Source organism: Vitis vinifera, chromosome 2, assembly GCF_030704535.1.
Source record: "Vitis vinifera cultivar Pinot Noir 40024 chromosome 2, ASM3070453v1".
NCBI lineage: Eukaryota > Viridiplantae > Streptophyta > Magnoliopsida > Vitales > Vitaceae > Vitis > Vitis vinifera.
In genome coordinates, this window is record NC_081806.1 from 4,706,817 (window position 1) to 4,730,000 (window position 23,184).

General features: G+C 33.7%; 3 protein-coding genes across 6 annotated transcripts in view; all 3 read right to left on the reverse strand.

Annotated features, from left to right (window-relative positions):
• Window positions 1–1,899: 1,899 nt before the first annotated feature.
• LOC132254891 (uncharacterized) lies at window positions 1,900–3,490 on the reverse strand. The gene is made up of 4 exons (XM_059741907.1): window positions 2,416–3,490; window positions 2,234–2,349; window positions 2,015–2,095; window positions 1,900–1,917 (listed from the first exon to the last, which is right to left on the reverse strand). Exons 1-4 carry the CDS (start codon window positions 3,488–3,490, stop codon window positions 1,900–1,902), a joined length of 1,290 nt encoding a protein of 429 aa, XP_059597890.1.
• Window positions 3,491–8,621: 5,131 nt separating this feature from the next.
• On the reverse strand, window positions 8,622–10,975 carry LOC100259031 (MYB-like transcription factor ODO1). The gene is made up of 2 exons (XM_002264114.5): window positions 10,445–10,975; window positions 8,622–9,599 (listed from the first exon to the last, which is right to left on the reverse strand). Exons 1-2 carry the CDS (start codon window positions 10,705–10,707, stop codon window positions 9,056–9,058), a joined length of 807 nt encoding a protein of 268 aa, XP_002264150.2. The 5' UTR covers window positions 10,708–10,975; the 3' UTR covers window positions 8,622–9,055.
• Window positions 10,976–19,039: 8,064 nt separating this feature from the next.
• LOC100264431 (FAM10 family protein At4g22670) overlaps window positions 19,040–23,184 on the reverse strand; it is an 11,454-nt gene continuing 7,309 nt past the window's right edge. The window contains exons 11-12 of one of the 4 annotated variants that reach the window (XR_009467955.1): window positions 19,209–19,392; window positions 19,040–19,108 (exon numbers count right to left, since the gene is read on the reverse strand). Coding sequence is in view for 1 of the 4 variants with exons in the window: in XM_059743439.1 (XP_059599422.1) it covers window positions 19,295–19,392 (98 nt within the window). In the remaining 3 variants the exon portion in view is untranslated. Of the gene's footprint in view, window positions 19,393–22,238 lie in introns of those variants that run through there. The other 3 variants (XR_009467954.1, XM_059743439.1, XM_059743434.1) reach the window with 3 other exon arrangements.

Consider the following 23,184-nt stretch of genomic DNA (forward strand, 5'->3'; position numbering starts at 1 on the left):
TGAGCATCTTGATTTCATGCAAATCATTACCAGTCAACAGGATATCATCAACATAAATGAGAATAGTAGTGAACTTGTTACCTTGGGATTTAGTAAAAAGTGAATAATCTGCTTTGGACTGTATGTAACCCGCAGACTTAACAGTAGCTGTAAAAGTTGAGAACCAATTGCGTGATGCCTGTTTCAAACCGTAAATAGATTTGCGAAGCCGACATACCAGATTCTCCCCCTGTCGGCGAAGACCAGGAGGTGGAGTCATATAAACCTCTTCTTGTAAATTGCCATGAAGGAATGCGTTGTGCACATCAAGCTGATGGATGTACCAATTTCTAGAAGCTGCGACAGTCAGCAAACAGCGAAGAGTGGTGAGTTTGGCAGTTGGAGAAAAGGTTTCCTGATAGTCGATACCGGCGACCTGTGTGTAGCCCTTGGCAACCAAACGGGCTTTATAGCGTTCAATGGTTCCATCAGAATGGTATTTGATCTTGTACACCCAGCGGCAGCCAATGGGTTTGTGTCCCGGAGGAAGAGGGACCATCTCCCAAGTGTTGTTTCGTTCTAGAGCCTGAAGTTCGGTGGACATGGCTTGGCGCCAACGTGGATCACAGTCAGCTTGTTCAAAGGATGAAGGTTCGGTTTGGGCTGTCAAAAGAGCTAAAAAAGCACGATGATGGGGTGAAAAACGAAAAAAAGAAAGGTGAGAAGAGAGGGGATACCTTGTACCTTGACGAGAACTTGATTGCGTGGAAGAATGATTAAGCTGGGCAGACATGACATAGTCGTGGTGCCAGGCAGGAGGCTGAATATGACGAGTGGAACGTCGAAGAGGGGGTTCATGGGTGGGGGAAGGGGCTGACGTGTTGGAGGGTACTGAGGGCACGGAAGGTGGGGAAGAAAGCGAAGAAGGAGATGGAGAAGAAGGTAAGGGTGACGCAACTGATTCTGGGGATAAAGGTTCGGGAACATCAGTATTAGAGGAAGGTGGAGATGATACAGGATTGTGATGCGACAAGGGAGGAGTGGAACTTGGAAAAAAACGAGGAAGAGATATCGGTTGAGGTGTGGAATCGAAAGAAATGGGAAGCGGTAAAGGAAGAGAAGGTGAATGTTGTTGAGATTGAGAAGAACTAGAATGGAAAGGAAAAATATTTTCCCGAAAGAATACATCTCGGCTGACTGATATTTTTTGTGTTTGCAAATCGAGTACTTTATAGCCTTTTTTTCCATGTGGATACCCCAAAAAAACACAAATAGATGCCCGAGGGTCAAATTTCTGTTTGGGGTGAACATTGGTTACATAGCATTCACAACCAAAAACTCGCAAATGTGTGAGTGAAGGAGGCCGATTATATAAGACCTCGAATGGTGATTTGTTTGAGAGCAATGGAGTCGGAATGCGGTTTATCAGATAAACGGCTGTTAAAACACATTCCCCCCAAAACTCAAGTGGGACATTTGATTGAAACATGAGAGAACGGGCAACATTTAAAATGTGTCGATGTTTGCGTTCTACAACTCCATTTTGTTGCGGAGTGTAAATGCAAGAGGTTTGAAGTTCGATTCCTTTATTTTGAAGAAAGATGCGAAGAGGAATAAATTTTGTGCCATTATCCATTCTTACTGTTTGAACATCTGTGTGGAATTGAGTTTTGACGAATTGCACAAAATTAGTTAACAAAGATTGTGTTTCTGACTTATGATGCATAAGGAAAATCCATGTGCAACGAGAAAAATCGTCAACAATTGTAAGGAAATAACGTGAACCAGTATGTGCAGGAATTTTGTGAGGACCCCAGACATCACAATGTAAAAGAGAAAAAGGAAATTTTGTAGTTATTGAACTTTTGGGAAAAGGCAAGCGTGTCTGCTTAGCCTGTGGGCAAATTGGACAATGATTTCCTAATTCTTTATGAATATCTGGAAGCAAATGTGATAATAATTTAAAACGAGAAAAAGAGGAATGACCCAGGCGTAAATGCCATAAGTCAGACGGTTGAGAAACATGAAAGACAACCGATTTATTTGCTGATGGATGCATGTAGTATAGACCACCACGCTGTTTACCCGAGCCAATCATCTTCCCCGAAACCAAGTCCTGCAAAATACAATAGTCAGGAAATAATATGATGCAGCAATTCTGATCTTTTGCGAGTTTGCTAGCCGAAATTAAATTCAAGTTAAAGGATGGGACACATAAAACATCTTTAAGGGTCAATTGGGAATCAAAAATAACGGTGTCAGTGTGTGTTATTGGTGATGCTGCACCATTTGGTAAATTAACAGTTGTGACATTAGAAGGTTTGAGATCAGTGAAAAGAGACATGTGGGAAACGATGTGATCCGTGGCACCTGTATCCAAAATCCAAGAACTTGTACTACTAGAATTAACAGACACAAGAGTTGATGGAATCAAACCTGCAGCATTTGCATATGCGTCAATATTACCGGAATTACTGTGATTTAATGCACGAATTGCTTGAGCCAACTGTTGTATTTGTTCTGTAGTGAACCCCTGGACTGTACTAGAAGAAGTCGAATCAGACATTTCCTGGGATTCTGTCGCGTTTGCTGAGGGCTGATTCCCACGACCAAAAGGACGTTGTCCTCGGAATTGTCCCATTTTGTTATTGCTCCCATTTTTCAGTCGGCATCTATCCTCCGTGTGACCTCTTTTATCACAGAACTTACAGTGAAATTTAAGAGTCCGACATTCATCTATGGTATGTCCGGATCTGTTACAATGGTCACACATTTTTTGTCTTGGATTACCTCCTTTTCCCGGGACTGCGGCAGCTATTGAGAAATTCTCGGTTGGCTCAGAAGAAACTTGTCGTTGCATCTCTTCCTGGACAATTAAAGAGTATGCTTGACGGACATTGGGCAATGGCGACATCATCAAAATATTGGATCTCACTGCCTTATATGACTCATTCAAACCCATTAGAAATTGCATAAGACGGTCTTCCTCCCTTTGCTCGAGATGTGTTTGCCGTTGGTTGCAGGTCAGCGGGGAACGGTATGTCTCAAGCTCGTCCCATAAGGCTTTGATCTTTGTAAAATATGCAGCTACTGTCATCGTTCCTTGCGACATGGTGGCGATTGATTTCTGTATTTGAAAAACCGTTGGAGCATTCTTTTGAGAAAACTGGTCACGCAAATCAACCCACACTTCGCGTGCTGTTTTAGCATGGATAATTCCTTCAGCAATGTCCGATTCAACAGCATGAGTTAGCCAAGAAAGTATCATGCTGTTGCATTGATTCCACTGTTCAAACATAAAGGGTTCATCTTCCTGCGATGGTTCTTCAACTGTCCCCTTCTTGGCAATAAGGGCATGAATAACTGCTTTGCTCCATGATTGATAGTTGACCCCATTTAATTTGATGGGCACCAAAACATGGCCTGGTTGATCTGAATGATGAATATAGAGGGGATGTGAAGAATCGATGGTCTTGTTTTCTGATCCAGAAGCCTTCTGACTGCCAGCCATGGTGGTTTTTTGTTCTGGCTCTGATACCATAACAAGAATAAAGAGATTGGCTTCAAATTGGATACTTTTCTCATTAACAGAATGTAGTATATATATACACATGTTTGATCTAATCTTCTCCTAAATTATAGCTATAGAATCATTAATATAAGGCTAATTATGCTCCTATACAATCAGCTAATTATGTCAAGATAATCATACAATAACTAACATATAATTTCCTTAATATTCTATTTTTTATTTTCTTTTTTCCTCTTTATTTTTTCAGTCACATTTTCCAAGAACCACACATAACCTTAATGGCTCTTATCATTGAAATAATTTTAGAGCTTAAGTTTACCAATTGAAGCGCTTGATTCCTATTTTTTTATTCCTATTTTTTGATGTGATTCATAACCAACCACCCATGCATGAACTAGCAAAAAATGGCAAAGGGTGGTCGAAGATCATGTAGTGCTTGATATGACGTCTTGCTACTTGCCGGCAGAGCAAGCATTTCAATTATTATATCCATATTTGGAGGATTTTTGAAAATCAACTTAATGACTTCATATGATTTAATGATTTAAAAATAATTTAACTTAAAAATCATCTTTAAGTCATTAAAATATTAAATGCTAAAAGGACGGTTGATAAATCAAATTAAGATAATTTAATGACCAAATTTAAGTTTTTAATATGTTTGGTAAAATACCGTAACTTAAGGTAAAAAAAATACTTTAACAAATCAATTTAATAATTTGATATCAATTAATAACTTAAGCATAATTTAATGTAAAGTTATTTGAAGTCATTAAACATTAAGCACTAAATTTTGTCAAATGCCCTATTAGATAGTATTTTAACTTAATAACTTAACTATGTTAGGTATACATGCTTAGTAAAATTATGGGATATTAAGTATATTAAATATGTTTAATAAAATAATTTAATATTATAATTTAAAATTTAAAATTACTTAAATGTAATAGCTTGAAAAAAGTAATAGCTTTAAAATCTGTTTAAATTAATACATAAAAAAAGTTTACCCCTTCAAATTTTAAATTTTATAAAAATAAAAATCAATTCTATACTTTTTGCACAACATATTCTATTTTTACAAAGAAGTTTTTGTTTTTAAAAATAAAAAACAGGAAATTATGCAAAATGATACTTGGTAATAAATTTTAAATCAATAACTAAATATAATTTAATTTAAAGTCATCTTAATCATTAAGTATTAAGTTTTATCAAACACTTATAAAAAAAATTATAAAATTAAAATATTATTTACTTACATTTCTTTATATTCTAAAAGATTAACTGGTTTTCTACCCATCCTTTTATATTAACTCCAATGACTAAAATTAAATTTACCATTAATTTAATAATGCCAATTTAAATTTTAATGTTAAACATGCAAAAAAAAAAATTCCATTTAATAATAACCACTAAAATGATTTTTTGTTACAATTTTAATACTAAATAATCATAAATACATTATTGATTTTGACTCATAACATAAAATCATTCATTAATACAAACCTTTTTATCTTTCTTGTTTATATTTAATATATTTTTATAAATTCTTAAAATACTTGTATAGTTTTATATTTCTCAATTTTATTTTTCTACATCCAAGGTGATGCACCCCATCATCCATAGAAATAAGGAAAGATTACATCAAATAGGTTGAGGATTACATGGGGAATTAAATCTCATAATTTTAGGGTTATGTTTGGTTCTTGAGAAATTTGAGGGAAAGAAAATAATATATATATATATATATATATATAAGAAAATAAAATAAAAAATAGGTTTAAAGTTCATAAATTATCGATATATAACTCCTAAAAATCTAAGATTTATCACTTTTATTCTCTTTAGATGTGATTTTTGAACAAAATCTTAGGGATATTTTCCCTCAGGATGTGCTTTTTTCTTCATCACATCTGTTTTTGACATTGGATGGCCTATCACATAAGAGCCTTGAGTCTTTAAAAGCTGTGTTATGATACTTACCTAATCAAGTAGGTAAGCAAAAGAAGCATGGCATACCATTATCTCTGATCGATGGAGGATGGCTCAACTCCTCATTATCTCTAGATAACGCTTCATTTGTTGTAGCAAGTCTCATATTTGATGATCAAAATTGCCGCTTTGCTGGTTCAAGTAGTCATGCAACTACCACAAATCCTACATGAGGAATTAAATCCCATAATTTTAGTTCAACTTGTTTCTTCTAGTGAAGTTGTTTTGCAGCTTTTGCTGTGGATTGTAGGGTTTGTTCCCTCTTCCTAGTATTCTTTAAAACTAAAATGGAAAGATATCTTCTAATATTAATACTTAAAATATAAATACATACATACATACATACATACATACACACACATATATATATATATATATATATATATATATATATAAAGGGTTATTTTGAAAAAATAAATAAAAATATTTGAATCATGTTTGACAAAAATTGCATTGAAATAATTTTTTTTTTTAGATTTTATCTCTTTAGAATAATAATATAAATTTTATTCAATTTTGAGTCTTGATTTATTTATAAAAATGTATTATATAACAATTATTATAGATAAATTTTATAATTTTGTTTTATGTGATGTACCTTAAATAAATGTCTTAATTTTCCTATATCTCTAGCACAATTAATAGTTTTAAATTATTTGATTTTTATATAAATTAGTTAAAATAAATTTGAAATAATATGTAAAAATTGGGAAATAAAAATATGAATAGAAATAAAATATTGTCTTAAAAAAATAAAATCTATTTTTATCGTAATTTTAATTTCCTTTTTCATATTCCCGCCCCTGAAATAAACTCAGAAAATCCCATTAGCTTTGTACTTGGCTCCTGCACCTTGAATTTCCAGAGCACAAACTGCACAATAGTAAGAAGTCCCAGACTGGGGGAGCCCAGGGACTTTTACTCAATGGTACGTTCACACAGAAGAAGGTATGCAGCTTTTCCTTCGTTGACAATATGGGTTTCCCAGGAAAAATTGTTCTTCAAAAATATGTAAGACCCATTTGAATTGAAGATCACACAAAGGCAGTACCAGAATGATTACAAATTCCACTGAGTGGGATCCCCTCTTTAAGAGGCCAGGTCAGCCACCACGCGCGACTGAGGCACCCTTAGGTGCAGGGTCTCTCTCATCCCCTATTCCTACTTTCCACACTTTCCATCCACACACCCCCTATTAATCTTCTCAATTGCTATTCTATTCAGCTACATGGGCCATCTCCTTCCCCTCCTTTTCTAAAGGAAATGTAACTCAAAAGGGTGTCCCCCAACTCTATCAAGTCATTTCTTTTCCTATCTATGTTTTAGAGGTCATAGGAATTCATGGCTCACAATGCTTTTCAAATTAAAACATCTGAGTTGGATAATGATCCTTTTGGCATGATTTTTGCCTTTACTTGGAAAAATTGTGAAGCTTTTCCTTTTTTAAATCATGTCATCAACATCTAAACCATCGTCACCTTTCTTTCTGGTAGAGAGGTCCTAAATTACTGAAGTAAAGGAGATATTTGAAAGCAGCTCTTCATCAACCTCTTCATCTTGAAAATCACTTGTGTTGAATTTTAGGGTTTATCCTATATATAATAATCAGAGTCACGATATAATCAATACAATGTGTTGATCATCCAATGGACTTAAATCCATTCTTAAATGTAAGCATTGACAATAAAGCTTCTCCATTAATCTTGTTCACATTGACAAATGGTTCCATGCCTCCATTTATTAATTCAACAACTAGCAGAGGATAACACATGTTTAAAACATAGGGGGTCAAACATGGAGATATATATATATAAATAATTCATAATGTCCTTTTCTTTTATGTCTTCTTGATCTTAAGCATACATCACAGTGATCGAGTTTGATCTGTGCTAGTTTGCGTTTCCCACTACCATTAAAAACAAAGCAATGAAACAGTTTAGGTAGAGGCAAATGATTTCATGACCCAAACACATCCGGAATTAAACCATTGCTTTGAGACTTAGGGTTTAGAAGAAGTCAGGGTGACAATGGTTTCAGAATCTTATCATTAGCACCACTAAGAACTAAAGCCAATGGACATATCAGGATGATGGGAGATGACATGATTGAGATGGTTGCTTAAAGTGCAATTAATTTAGTGCTGAGACAGCCTGCTTAAGTGCATTTTTTTTCCGGAGAGACTTCAATGGAATGTGCGTGTGCATTCGAGTTTCATCAGTAGGCTTAAATTATGAGGAATATTATACAGCTAACAGTAGCACTAGCTAGCAGGGGGAGCGGGGGATAGGACCATATCAAGATTCCTCTGGAATATCATCTTATATCTATATTCTATCCAGTACTGGATAATGGCTCAATATTAATTTATATATGTTGCACCACAATACCATAAAATTAATCCAAGTGACGGTGACACTGGATTATATTGGGCGTCGTACTTCCTGGCGATAATCAATTAATCTTATGGCACTCAGACGAGTGAAAGCTTCCAATCTTTTGTACTAAATGAATAGAAAATATGCAAGGGAGGGTAGGGTGATAATTATCAATGATCCAAGGAAAAAAAATCTCTTTCAAAATGTCAAAATTCGAAAATATGTATGCTTTGGTCAAACAAGAAATGCTTCGATCTTTTCTTCTGAATTCTGCTTGGTTGAACCTGTAAATACTAGTGCCGAGTCATTCTAGCTATTTACAGAGTTTTATTAGGCAAATTATAACAATGAAAGGAGGAAGGCCAAAGAAAATATTATGAAAGAAAGGTTATGGGGTGAGCCAATTGAGCTACCTCATGAACTAACAATCGTGGTTTAAAGTTGTGGTTGAGGTCCCGAGGCATATTGGTCTCGGAGTGTTGAATCGGTATTGGACTTATGTAAAATATATACCATTTAAATATGCTAAAAAAGTAAAATAGCATCATCATCACCATTGTGGAGTAACAGCGTGGTATGATTTACCTGCGAAAAAACCCAAAAACAAGGCCTTCAGCCGCCCTTCCTCTAGTTTAATGATCAAAGTGAAGTTCAACAATCTGTTGAGTCATGATTCCACAGACTCCATCTTTACTTCATATTTTTTCCTTTCTGGGTGAAAACAAGAGAAGACAGAAGAGACGGCATGCAACAATTGGATCATCAATATTTATAAAAACCACATCAAAATAACCTTTTCTTCCTTATTTCCAACATAATAAATACACTATATACAAAAGGTTTTCATATTCACAATACCACCTAACACTTAAGTATACAATTATGCCCAATGTGCATGTCCCTATCGTTTACATAAGATTACACAACTTTAAGCATTGGGGTTTCTTTATCTCCTTCAAATGATTCGAGTTTAGTAACATTCTTCGATTTGGTTGGTGAAAAACCTCTTAGAACCTTTTTTTTGAAAACTTGGAGCATCCATGAATATTTCTATAACATAATACATAAAATCACAGAGAATCTATAGTGAGGCCAGACATGGTACTTTGTAACATGCGCACTATAAAGTGTGAACCTTTTTTTTTTTTCCCTTTTGTGTTCTTGTCCACTATGCTGCATACTAGTGCTTGTCCCCCATCTCTAATGTATTCAACGAGTTTACCTCGATGTCATTAAAACAATCGATACCGAAATCATGAATGCCAAAATCCTGGCAGTCGAGTAACCATGCACAACTGTCATCCCACGATGGTAACCCCATGTTACTGAAGTTCTCTCCGGCTGAGGGAAACTTCCATGAAGCATCAACTAGTGGCATTTCATCACCCCACAAGCAATTCATCAGTGAGTCATCGTTGCAAACGCTGTCTAGCAAGCGGGACTCATCAGTACTGGATGAATTTTCGGGTGGTGATGAGCTGGAGTTGTCCTGATCAGAGTTGATGATGCCGTCGGAATCGGGTAACTGGAGATTATGGGTGTCATTTTCTGGAAAATGATCAGCCCGAGGTGAAGTCTCCTTAGCCGCAGCTTGTTTGTGGAAGGGCTCGTGAGTGACTGGGTCAATTCCCATCTTAAGAAGCTTTTTCTTGATGTGGGTGTTCCAGTGATTCTTAATCTCATTATCTGTTCTTCCAGGCAACCGTGCTGCAATCTTGGACCACCTAGTAATTAAAGACCACAAACAACACAAAATCATTATATAATCGAAAGGAAACCAAAAATCAAAACCCATTACCATAAGAAAAGAAAACTCATGACTTCGCATCAAACAAACTTTATGGGGCATGTTTGCTTGCAGAGATGGATTTAGCACTTGGAATATAGAATATTGTCCTCTAGTAAACATCAACTCAGCTACAATCCTTTAGGCAGCATTCATATCTTAAACCAATGAACAACGTTTTTAAAATAAGACTATGTATCATAATGGCACATTAAACAAGTGCCAAATGAATAATCAATAACATAAACTATTCCAAATTCAAAAGGCTATCATGCATGCCTTCACTTTACGGAAAAAATCTAATGCTTAAACTTTTTACCAAGTGTGTTCATCACATTTCCTAAATGTAAATAAATTAACAAAAAAAAATAAAATATCAGTCACAAAATGTTTGTTCAAATTTAGGTGTCACTCCAACTATCCATAGTTAGCAACTTAAGGAAACCATTAGGTGGGCTTGTCCAAATGTTTTAATTGGGAAAGACCCACTTTCCTTCATAGTGCATCATCTTTCTACATTATTGATAAGATCAAAATTGGAGACAACAACGTATGGTTTCCAATGAAAGGTTTCCCATTCTTTTCACGTGTTTGTTCAAAACGCTGCACCAAACACTTACAAATAATTAATATTTTATAAAAAAAATCCAAATTCACAACCCTAATGCAGGAAAGTAATGCTGTTCCTGGCTTTACCAAATTGTGTTAAGCAAAAAATTGCGCTACATGTCACTCTAAAGATAATACATATAATGAGGAACCCTAAAAGAGAGATGAATAAACCTGTTGCCGAGGCGGGCATGAAGATCAATAACCAATTGTTCTTCGGATTCAGTGAGGAGGCCTCTCTTCAAGTCCGGGCGGAGATAGTTAGTCCAGCGAAGACGACAACTCTTGCCGCAGCGGCGGAGTCCGGCAAGCTTAGGAACAGCACGCCAACAGCACTGGCCATTAGTGAGAATGAAGTTGATGAGTTTTTTATCTTCCTCAGCCGTCCACGGCCCTTTCTTCACCCCAAGCTTGTCACAGCAAGGTTGTCTTCCCATCACTAATACCCACTAATAGAACAAGACTCTCAAAACACCACACCAACTTGTAAAGACTCAAAAGCCCCACACCCACCTTTATATAAAAGTCTTCAATATGATCACACCACTCAGACAATCTCCTTCGGACATGTATATATATAAATGCTTTATATGAAAAGAGAGATTTAAGGGCCCCACCATTGGTGAATGAAAGGAGCTTCGGAACTGCAACAACCGGTCTGGTGTGTGTTGAGCTCCATATATGAGATGTGTGACAGTGAATGATGAATGACACCAGGGCACAGCCTACATCTAAGCCATCCAATTTTTTTTCTTCCCATTTTCCTACACAATCCACTCCGTGATTGCACTCTTACTCAACCATTCCATCATCCATTCCGTCATCACCACGTTTACGTGTCCGTATTCTACTTACCCAAGTGTCTTGTGTGGCTTTTTGGTATGCTCTTTCTTTGAATCAACCCAGCTCCACCCTTCGATGTGTCGACCCTAGCTCTTAGATGGGGTTTCTTTCAATCTGATCAAACCCCATCAAGCCATCTAAAATGATAGCTTGACCCATTAGTTTCTTTACATATTACACTAACATACATAAGTTTTTATATTTCCTCTTAACCTAAATATTCTCCAATAAAAAATTATCCTTTTTTTTTTAATAATAAAGTCATATCTCTGGTATGATATCTAAGTATTATTCATAAGAAAATTGAGAAAACCTCATTCTGGGCTACAGATCGACTAGATTCCAAACCTTTTATTCTCATCCAATCCGAAAATTTACCTTAACGCCACTGTTCTTTTTATTTTTTGCCTTCTATTCCTGTGATACCTAGGCCAATCACAATATTCCACCATCTTGTACCTTCCTTCGCATTCCCTGACATGCAGGATGATTTTTTCAAATGGACAATGATTTTGCTCACTGTGATTGGCTGCCACAAAATTATTGGAGAACAAAAAGGCAGGAAAAAAGGAAATGTAATGGCTTTAGCCAAAAAAACTGCCCATCCTGAATACGGTGTTAGGAACAGGAATACTGCATTGAAGAAAGTATACTCTAATGAATTTCTAACTTCAAAATGCTTCACTACGAATGATAGAGATGCTGTTGGCATTGTCTCAATCATATCTTCCTTTTCTTTTTTTCTTGCTTTAGATATAAAAATGAAATATTTTGTGACATTTTCTGAGGCACTGCCGACAAATGTAAAAAGATTGAAATTTTTTATTTCATAATAAATCAAGCAGTTAAGTCCCTTTACGCGTTACAACAAGAGCAACATATCCAGAGAAGAGCATGGTTACATGATGGGTACGGAACATCTCCCTCCGCCCTCCATCCGAGCCTCTGACCAAGAAGTTAGAAGGGAACAAGAAGGAAAATCCCTTTCCTTATGTGGAGACAAGGATGAGACTTGCAAATCCATCCATCTTAGGTTTAAAAACAATGAAACACCCACTTCATACGCCTCCCTTTTCCACATTACTTTGAATAAACACAAGACGATCGATGGAGCCACACAGCAAACTTCACAGAGTCGTTGTGGGGTCCTCTTCATCGTTGGAGAGCTTCTCACCACTAAACATATATGTTCATTACAACACTTCAACTTTGCCCACTCTCTTACAAATGCGTGCATGTCTTATTATACATAAATACACATTGACCAATTTTTATCACCAAGTTCTTTGTTAATATTCAGACGCAGCATTTCATTTTGCCACACATTCGCCGCCTATACCACCACTTTGGATTCTTCCATTGCCAATTGGGCCACTCCATCTGCCACCTCTGCGTCTTTCTGGATTCTTCCATTCAGTGGCCCAAGGCAACGGGAGTCTCTACGTTCTCACATGTCACGTGTCATAGGTGAACGTTGATTCCGCAGACTCACCGTGGTCATATGATGCATGGACTTTCTTTTGGGACAGTTATTGTGTTAAATTAATAACAAGATAATAAACTGTAAGATTAGGTAGGATTTTGGGGTGGTTGATAGTCCAAAATTTTGGAGCGTTTGACTTGGGTCTCTTGGCCTAGGTGCGTGTTATTGAATGTGGACCCTTTCCCTCAATTGTCTTCCAGTTGGACGTCATTAGGCTCTCACCTATGACCCAAACCCTAATTTTTTTAACCCTTTCAGGTTTTAGGATTTTTGGTATATATTTATTTATTTATATATTGTTTTCTTGGAAGTAATGATTTCTGGCTTGGTTTTTGCAACATTACAGCAATTTCGCACTATTATATTTGAAAAATCAATTGCACTAGTTTATGCCGACATATCTCACACTAGTGGTATACATATCCTTTTAATTAAAGGCTTATTATGAGTTCTAGAAATAATATTAAGTAAAAATGTTATTGAGGAAAGAAAAAAAAATGTTAAGTAAAAATGGTTTTCTCATATTTGATTTAATTATAAAAAATATAAAAGAAAATCAAATATAATTAAAATTAATTAAAAAATTATACATTTTAAAATTATTTAGGCTATGTTTAGTTTTGAAAATTTTGAAAGAAAATACAAAAAAAATAAAATAAAAATGAAAAGTAGAAGAAAAGAAAAAATCAAAAAAATAAGTTTAAATTTAATAAATTATTTTTATTTGTTTCTTCAAATTTCTTTTACTTATTTATCTCTATTATAGCAAAATTAGATAATTTAAAAATATATAAATTTTAAATTAATTTTAATTATATTTTCTTTTCTTTTATATTTTCTATAGTGAAATTAAATATAAGAAAATCATTTTCCTTAATATTTTTTTTTTCCGTAGTATTTTTTTTTTTAACCAAACATAACTTTAATCTTTATATGATAAAAGAAAATAAGTTAAGTGAGTTTGAAAAAAAATATTTAAAAATAATTTATTAACTTTGAATATATTTTTTGTTTTCCTTTAACTTTTTCTTCTTTTTTTTCTATTTTCTTTTCTTCTCATTTTCTTTGAAATTTTTTGAAACCAAATATAGCCTTAGATAAGATAAAAAGGAAAATCTTTTAACCATCTAGGTCAAGTTCATATATATAATTAAAATCAAATAGTCAAGATTGATTCAAGTTTTAAATGAAATATTGAGGCAAAGAAAGGACCAGAATCATGAAAGAGAAAAGGTTTTAGGAGGAAGGAGGATGAAAAAGAAAAAATTTATTATGAAATCATGATGACATAATTAAAAAAAAATTATTTTAAAAAGCCTTGATTTAAATGTACTATTATTAAAAAGGGTTCTAAAATTTTCTTTAATCATTGTAGATTTTCAACCAAATAATGGTGAAGGAGGTACTAATCAGTAATTTCAGCATCCATAAACCAAGTGACGGAGGAGAATCAGTGTGAAACCGAGTATTATACGACTGTCCCCCAATAATCTTCCCCAATGATTTCCAATTAAAGTTCACATCCTACTCTCAATGTGCTTCATCCAATTTTCAACTAACATACAGTGAAGGTCAATGTCGACACTATAAACAAATCAATGTGGTCATCATGCAAACCATTGACTCTCCATGTCCTAATCTCTTCAGAGAAAAAAGATAAAAAAACAAAGGAAAAAAAAAATGTATCAATTGACTTGCAATACACTCCTACACCAAATAGTCTTGGTTACATTTTATTTTTTTCTCTGGTCTGTGCTCTCAAATATGTACATCTATGATGGCACATACTTTCCCCATAAGGAAAGGGAAGTGACTCACAAACTTGGGTCGTAAATGTCGGTCTCCATCAACTTACACCTGCTGTGCTCTCAAGCTCTCCCAGAAAATTCAATCAACTCAACATCGATCATGTGGAAATCAGTGTGTCCGAAAAAATACAAACATAATTTATTAATGGCGTTGGTTTTTTTAGGATATACGCAAGTGAAGCTCATACTTAGTATAGTAAAGGGAGCCAAGGGGTTGCATTGCTTGCAAGGTTGGATGTGTCTGGTTGGGGCTCAGTCAGCCATGGCGGTAGCAGCAGTTGTGAGTTCATGATCACCAGAGTGACCAATGCCCTAACTTCTTCCATATCGGTGAAATTCCGCTTTTGTATGATCACTTCTCTTTTTCCTTTCTTTTTTCAGCATAACGTTGAAGCTTTTATTGTTGTCACTGCTTCAATAACAACCTGGTTGGTGCAGTGAAGTATGGAACCTTAAAGTTGGGATTATTGACTGTTCACCTCAGAGTATATTCCATGAAAATAGAACTATTTTAAATCAATCCAAGTCGGCGAAACCTGGTCAGGAGAAGTGATTATGACACTTCATTTTGATTAAGGCTAAATCGGGGTTTGCTTAGTTTGTAAGCACCCAACATCATATCAGAGAGACTTCAGTTTAATAAGATAAATCTGCCAAGATATATTCAACCCAATTAATAATACCACAATGTTGAATGAATTGAATTTGTTAAATCAGTTAACATAGCATAATACCGAGTTTATTAGGAAAATTCAAGGAATATGAAGTTAATAGAACAAAAATTTGAGACACAAAAATCTTTACTGTACTGTTTAATAATACATGGGGGTGGGAACTATATTTGATGTTTCAAAGGCTATGAGTATGAGAAAGGTGGCAGCAAAGGCTGCCACTTGTATCCATGGTGGGCATCCAAAGAGTACATTGCACAATTATGACTTAAGACACCATCAAGCACATCCTTAAAAGCGACTCACGAGCTACCAAATTGGATTTCATAGACGTTGAAACAACTATTTTCCACAAAACATGAATTAAATGCTATCTCTTTCAAACTTAATTATACTCTCTAATGACGTAATTTGTGGGTAATGCAATCGTCATTAAATCAAAGAATCAAGGATTTGATCAACACCATATTTAAAAGAAGCCTAAGTGATTAAGTAGCTAGCTGGAAACCTATACTTTATTTTCTAGTCGTGAAGGTCCAATTAGCTTTGAACTGAGAAAGCAATTTTCAGGTTTCAACCAGCTGATGATCAAAGGTCTGTGGTACTAAGCTTAATCCCTATAGTAGTCGTCATTCACACGCACAAAAGGGGTCTAATCACTTACCTAAGAACCATAACAATTGGGGTCTTGATTCAAGGTCAGAATATCTGTAAGAATTGAAAGGTTTGAATAATCAACAGCGTAATTAGTGGTCTTATGACTCTTATGACGGGACTTTCCCTTGATAGAAATTTTTTATGGTTGGGCTGGAGCTTAAATATGGTTTCTTTTTGTCTGATGAGACATGAAAGCCTTGTATGAATGCCTGATGAAAATAGCGGTTGGTGAGAAAAATACATGTGAATGTTGAGTTGGATGCAATATGTCAATGTGAACTGTTCGGCCAAAAAGCAAAAAATAATTGCGGAGAAGGAGGTGGGGTTATTGAAAAAGATTTCAGAGCTTATACTCGGTGAATGAGAATCATGCTTTTGTTTACTTTTCCCCAGCTTTAATTTGGAATTGAAAACTTCCCATTCTTGTCCTAAAAAGAAAAAATAAAAAATTATGGAGAATAGCTGAATAGGTATTAGGGAATTCCTCCATGGAATCTGATTGGACATAGTGAGCATGATATTGACTCATTTTTATCTGGAAAGATGAGATGTCGCTGGTGGCAACAGCCAACCGGAGAAGGAGAAGGTATGGACATGAAGGTCAAATGGAGTCTTAGATGATCTACCTCCGGGGCGGCCACAGACAGTCTTAGACTGAGGCTTTGCTAGGTTGTACCAAAGAGGTACTTTCAAAGAAACGGCTTGACCTTAAAAAAGAAACAAAAAGGAAGGCTTCGGACACCTGAGTAGGTGACATAACATTGTGCCGTTACTTATTTTTTGCTTTCCGTTATATTTGTATCTTTGAATATTTAATAAGGATTTTTTAATATTTAAATCTAAAAGAGATCATAGGCAACATGAGAATCATAATAATTAGAGAGATACTAAAAAAATAATCAATAGATAAAATTTAATATTAAAAGCTAAAAGGTGTACATCTAATATATACACTTAGAATTATTATTAAATAATAAATAAATTAAATATATAGGAACGTAATTTGCTGATAGGAGATAAGATGGATAAAGATTTCACTTCCCAACCCGTAATGAAAATAAGAGGAATAAAATGTTTTAATAGTCAATATAAACATAAACTAATTCAACCTAATTATACTCCAAAGGGCAGTGAGTCAGCTGCCAGTCTTTTTTTTGAAAAGTTTGATTAATAGCAAGATGAGAAAAAAAAAAAATGAATTAGAGAGTAAAAATTAGATATTAAGAAAATGAAATACAATTCTTTTATACTAGTTCGTCAAACTGTCTACACTCATTCTCCCCGGTTCTTAAATGAACAAGGATTCCACTAGCTCCAAAACTTGAACCACATGTTTTTAATTTGTACACTTAATTTCAATGTTCCAATAAATCTTTACAAATATTTCAAGTCATCCACCTTGATTAAAGAAACTTCTCACAAAAGTGAAGAAAAGTAAAGATGTAATCTCCAATCCTAATAGCAAATGAAGCTCACAACACGAATGAAAATTAGTAAGGATTTGAAAGTGGACTTAAGAAATTAGCAAGTTTTAAAATAGAAGTTCTTGTAAGAGCTTTCAATGAGAGAGGAAGTTGGTTTTTCAATTGAATGCGGTAATTCTTATATCCATAAAATGTTTTTAAATACTTTAATTTATAGATTTTTAGCTCAAAATCCCCAAAAACCTCAAAAAGAGTTCAATCGATTAAATAATCAGTTAAATCAATTACTAGTGGCCAATTATTAAATGCACTAATAGGTGAACAATAGGACTCATGCCTTCGATGACTTAAGCAATCAATTCGATTGATCAATTGGCTAAACATACGCTTTACTAGAAGAGAGAGTGTGCAAACCATACCTTGACCAATCAAAGCCCAATCAACTCAACCGAATCCTCCTTATCTCAACCGATTGCGCTATAAAACGTAAAAATGATCTCATATCAAGGTTTGAACTATAAAGTGTATATAAATAATAATCTCATATCAAGATTTGAAACCTCCCATAACATATCTTCATTCTCACACAACCCTTCAACATAAACTTAGAAAAAATTAGGGTTAGAGTTTTTTTGAAAATCATGAAATTATCCAATTTTATTGAAAATCATTTTTTTTTTTTTTGGAAAGAAGAATGATTTTATTGAAATCATGAAAAAAATTTAACTCAAGCTTATCAATAAGTAGCAACCTTACAAAAAGTCTTAGGTCTTCTTAAGCCTTCAAAAAGCTTAAATTCTCAAGGTATTGGTCTTTTATGATCACTTGACTTCAACTTTCAAAAAGAATCGGAAATAATTAATTTGATTTGAACTGTTAGCAGTGGCTGCTGAGAAGTAGAAAGGGAAACCCGAATTCTGGATTGTGGCCCATAATATTTACCAATGAATATGCAAGTCTACACACACATAACAAACCGTTGCGTAACTTGCATATCCCGCCTGGGTATCATCTTTTGCTGGAGAGCAGCTTCCGGGTGAATCACAACTTGATTAAAAGAGCTCATATGACTTCCAAGGTGAGACATGACACAGTAGTTTGGCTGCATAAATCACTTTTATCTCCTGGTGTAGGCAGAACTATTATTTCATCAGGACCAGAGCGATCCCTAGGAAGAAACAAAAGACCGGTTTCTCTGAAAAAGAAGGTTAAAAAACAGACGAATATTGCTTCCAAAATTTGTTGGGATGTTTTCACCCTACTCATGATGTTGTGCCCAGATGCTTCAACAACGAAGCGCACACTATAACATTCTCGTGCTAAATGATTTACCTGGAATTGGGGCAGAATTTACTTAAGATATCATTCAGTCTAAACAAATGCAACCTAATTCAGTTGTAGTAACTCATAGGCCACCTACTTACGAGTTCTGTAAAGGTGAACATAGAAGACAATTTAGCTGTAATAACATTTACAGTGGGAAAGTCACATGAATCTCATTAATTCTACAGTCTCTTAAGAGGCATGTTTCAATACCTGTATTCCACAATATGCAGTACAGTTACTGGAATTTGGCCTAAGCCATGACTCTTTAATTCCGAAAATTCTATAGCACCAATCCAGTAACATATTGAAATTTGAATCCAAGCGCTTAACATGTATGGCAATCTAGAGAAATAAGATTTAACTAGGAAGAAATGAAGCCATGGGATAAAGAAATATGATCTAGGTACAAAGAAATAAGACCTAGATATAACGAAATGCGACCATTGCATAGTACAAAGAAATGAAACTTATTTTAACCACAAGAACATTTTTGATTGAGTGCCACTCTTCTCCATGGTACCATAGAGAAATCCTTTTAATTCCAATCTTGAAACATATCAATGGAAAAGCCTTAGCCATATATTTAAAGCCAGAAAAGTTCCTCAGCCAAAATAAATCCTTTCACTCTGTAAGATGAAAAACTGTAAACAAACATCAGTCTATGCCAATTACTGAAAAGCAAAAGACCAGACAATCTAGCTACACATCTTATCATGAGAGCTATACCAAGTACATAAGATAGCCAATCATGTAAAGCATGATAAACTGAACAATGTGAACTCCCTCAAATGTGATGGGGATGTTAAAACTGTCTACTTTGGCCCAGCAAATTTTGCCATCATCTTTGCAATTACTGGAGCCACCTTGGGGTTTGCTTGATGCTTTGCAAGATTGGCAGGATTCTTCATCACTGCAAAATCAGCAGCCAAGAAAAAGTAAGCCTATGTTCAATTCCCGGAAAATTTGAAGGAACATGCAAGGGAAAGAAAATAGAGAGGAAAAGTATAAAGGAATGAAAAAATGAAGGAAAATAAAAAATAGATTTAAACTCAATAAATTATTTTTATGTGTTACTTCAAAACCATTTCATTTATGTTAACTCATCAGTATAAAGATTAAATTATTTGAAAATGCATAAGTTTCTAACTAATTTTAATTATATTTTTTTTTTTTTTTTGTATTTTCCATAGTACAACCAAACATGAGAAAATCATTTTCTGTAACATTTTTTTTAATTTCCTTTGTACTTTCTAGGAACTAAACATAACTTAAGAGACTGTCAGAAGCCTGATAACTTATCAAAGAAAAGGTTAAAAGGAGTAAAAAAAATTCAACCATCACATGTCCAATAAAGAGCACAATCAAACCCATTCATTTCTCGATTCTTGAACCCCTATCGCAATGAGCATGCTTGAACACAAGGATTGGTATGCTTCACAAATCCTCAAACCAGGACTAATGATTCAACGAGTCATATGGAAAAGCCAGTTTGCAATTCTTTACTTGTTCACTGCACCATTCTAACTTCCAAATCAAGCTACTATGATGCAAGATTTGGGGAATTCAGAACACCTATAATCACTCAAATGTCATTTTCCACATGTAAATGTGGCAATGTCCAACCTCTAGCTCAGATCACTCTTTAGATTATACAACTATGATACAATGTCCATGTAAGTATACTCATCAATAAGGAAGCAACAAAAGTAACTTATCAAAAGCTATTGTAATTTCCACATATGATCATGTTGCACAGAAAGAATAAAGTTGGAGAATAAAATAGGGGTACACTAATTATATGTTCCCGAAAACATCTCTTTCAAGTTCCTAGATATGTCATTTGATGGATGGCTTGGTTTCTACCTATATGATACAGGAATGCGCATGTAAGGATGCAATGAACATGCAAGTAACATAAACTACCATAAGATAAAGGTGTAGCTAGTTAGGACAACCTAGAACAGACATTCTAACTTTCAACTCCAAAAGACAACTATGCCTATGATGAGGAAACTTCAATGAAGGTTGTAATTTATGTGAGAATTTCCCCAAAAATGAAAAAGATTAACCTACATAAGACAAAAGTTCTCATTATGTAAGATGATCATAAACTCAAAATAAAAACATTACAGAAAGAGATAATTTAAAGTAAGCCAAGATTATGAGGATGATAACAAGCAACCAAAGTCTATGACAAGCATAAAACAGAAATAACAAAGATTATTATTTTTTAAGGTTGAAAAGCAACAGAATAATTAAACGCAACATAATATAATAAGGGTGCAAGTAGATATATAAACAATTCAGCAAAAGCCAATAAAATTAAATCAGGTGGGTCACTCAATCACATGCCACCTCTGGGACCTTTTGGTTTAAATGGTATACTGGCCATGGAGAAACAAAATGCTTCTTACTTTCACCCAGAACAGTGATTATCCTAAATGTTGGTGCTCACTTTTAATGAAGCTCAATTTTCAGCCCTAATAATAAAAATTAGTCACCAAAAACCTTATGGGAGTTTAAGATTGCCTAAAAATCATGGTAGAGATTTTATAAAACCGTTAAAAAAGGAAAGGGGAACTTTAAAATCAACGTGTCAGTTTCAGATAATAGTCCTTGAAAAGATTTTAGAGAGGAACCATGAACTTCATGGAAGGAGGTGTTGGCATACAAACTACATCTAGCAATGCTTCATTATCTTACTAGGGGAAAGAAAGAGAAAAATAACAAAATCCAATAATACGTGTGCACACACTCAAAATGTGTCATACAAAAAGTAGATTGTCTATAGAACTCTTACCACAACATGCCCGGCACCATTTGAAAGAGAATGGAAAACACTAACATTCAATGTTTGCCTATAAAGATAGTCTAGATTTCATCTTCTTTAAATGTAATTTAGGAATTAAAGATGGTCTAGATTTCATCTTCTTTAAATATTATTTGGGAATCCCAATCACCCCACCAACACCCCAATACTTTAAGGGAGCAGGCAGAAGAACAAGAACAAGAACAAGATTTAACATAAGAAGTATAGTCCCTCAATTCTATGTGGGTGATCTACAAAACTACACTTTTAAAAGCTAAAAGTGTGTCTGATAAAAGGGCTAATTACTAAAAAGTGAATTTTTGTGGGTAAGCCAATTTTGATCGCTTAACATTCAATTTTTGTTAAAAAACTTAATCTATTAAGCAAATGCATGGATTAAAGTTTTGGCCCAAAATACCTGCTTACCTGGTTTCATGGCAAGCCAAGTTAAGGGCCAAGCTCCCTTTTTATCTATGAATTGTTATGCACATAAAATATTTATACTAGTATCTACCTTAAAATTTATCTAGAACACAAAATATTAAAATAAAACTTACATAAGTAAATAAATTTTCATTATCTTTATAAAAATATTTAATTGTCTTATTTTCAAATTTCATTAAACTACATGATAATTTTCTTAATGAGTTTTTTTAATATCTATTACATAATAATTAAATACAACAGAAGTATAAACTTTTAAATAAAATTATAAATATTTTTAAACAAAAAAAAACATATGCACATCATTTCTTTTATATTTTTAAATACATTAAGACTAGATAAATCATCATTTTAATATTAAATGTGATATATATATATATATATAGCTTTAATATGTGTATTATTGCTTATTTGATCATTTCTTGGAGTTTTTTTCAATATTTTTATGACTTTTGATCAATTTCCATCCCATCAATTCTTTTTTTCTAAATTTCTGTCCGATATTTCCCAAAATTTCAATAAAATCCAACCACATATATTCTTTGAGTTTTCGATATTTTCATCCTCAAGTAAATGAACCTTAATTCCACTAAAAGTTAAACATGGCAAGTAATTTATAAGGATTTACAATTTTTAGATTATAGTTTTATCTTTCAACTTATTTTAAATGCTAAATCCTTGTAATAAGCTTAATTGATGAATTTTTTATGATTTTTTTCTTTTCTAATATAAAAAATAAAAATTTTGATGACATTAATATACTTTAAATTTTTCTAACCGGATTTAGTTTTTTTAATTTTTTTTCTTTTTTAATATAAAGAATAAATGTTTTGATAACTTATCAATATATTTTCAATTTTTAAATTGGATTTATTTTTTATTTGTTGAAACAAGAACTTTTTATTAATAACTGCTCTTGTTTTTAAAAATAAATAAATACATAAGTTTTAAATAGTTAGATAGGGGATCTTGTATGAAGTGACTTAATATTGTATTAAAATAACACAATATTAAAATAGGTTATTTTAAATGGATTCTATGCAAGTTTATGATGCAATATTTTTTTTAAGTCATTCATAATTCCAAGGACAAATATGCAAAATAAAAAGTTTTCATATTTAAATTCTTTTTATTTTATCAAACATTTAAATCAAATTCAACACAGAAAATTTGAAAGATTCAATACTTAAAACTTTAAACACTTATAACTCCACACTAAAGTTTACAATACTTGACACGAAATATGGGATGAAAAATAATAAATTCTATCTATTATATTGATTATACATAGTTTATATAGGATATTACAAGAGAAGAAATAGGAAACAAGAGACATAATAGGAAACTGACAAAACTATCTATTTACAGAAATAGAAAACTAACATAATAGGAAAATAATTCTCCTATTTTATTTACCGCTCAACACTCCCCCTCAAACTGAGGAATGGA

Coding starts and splice junctions, on each gene's coding strand:
- LOC132254891 (XM_059741907.1), bottom strand. CDS start 3,490: ATGGCTGGCAGTCAGAAGGCTTCTGGATCAGAAAACAAGACCATCGAT. Junction 2,350..2,415: donor CGCATATGCAAATGCTGCAG/GTTTGATTCCAT, acceptor TTTTGGATACAG/GTGCCACGGATCACATCGTT. Junction 2,096..2,233: donor CAATAACACACACTGACACC/GTTATTTTTGAT, acceptor TGTATTTTGCAG/GACTTGGTTTCGGGGAAGAT.
- LOC100259031 (XM_002264114.5), bottom strand. CDS start 10,707: ATGGGAAGACAACCTTGCTGTGACAAGCTTGGGGTGAAGAAAGGGCCG. Junction 9,600..10,444: donor CATGCCCGCCTCGGCAACAG/GTTTATTCATCT, acceptor TTTAATTACTAG/GTGGTCCAAGATTGCAGCAC.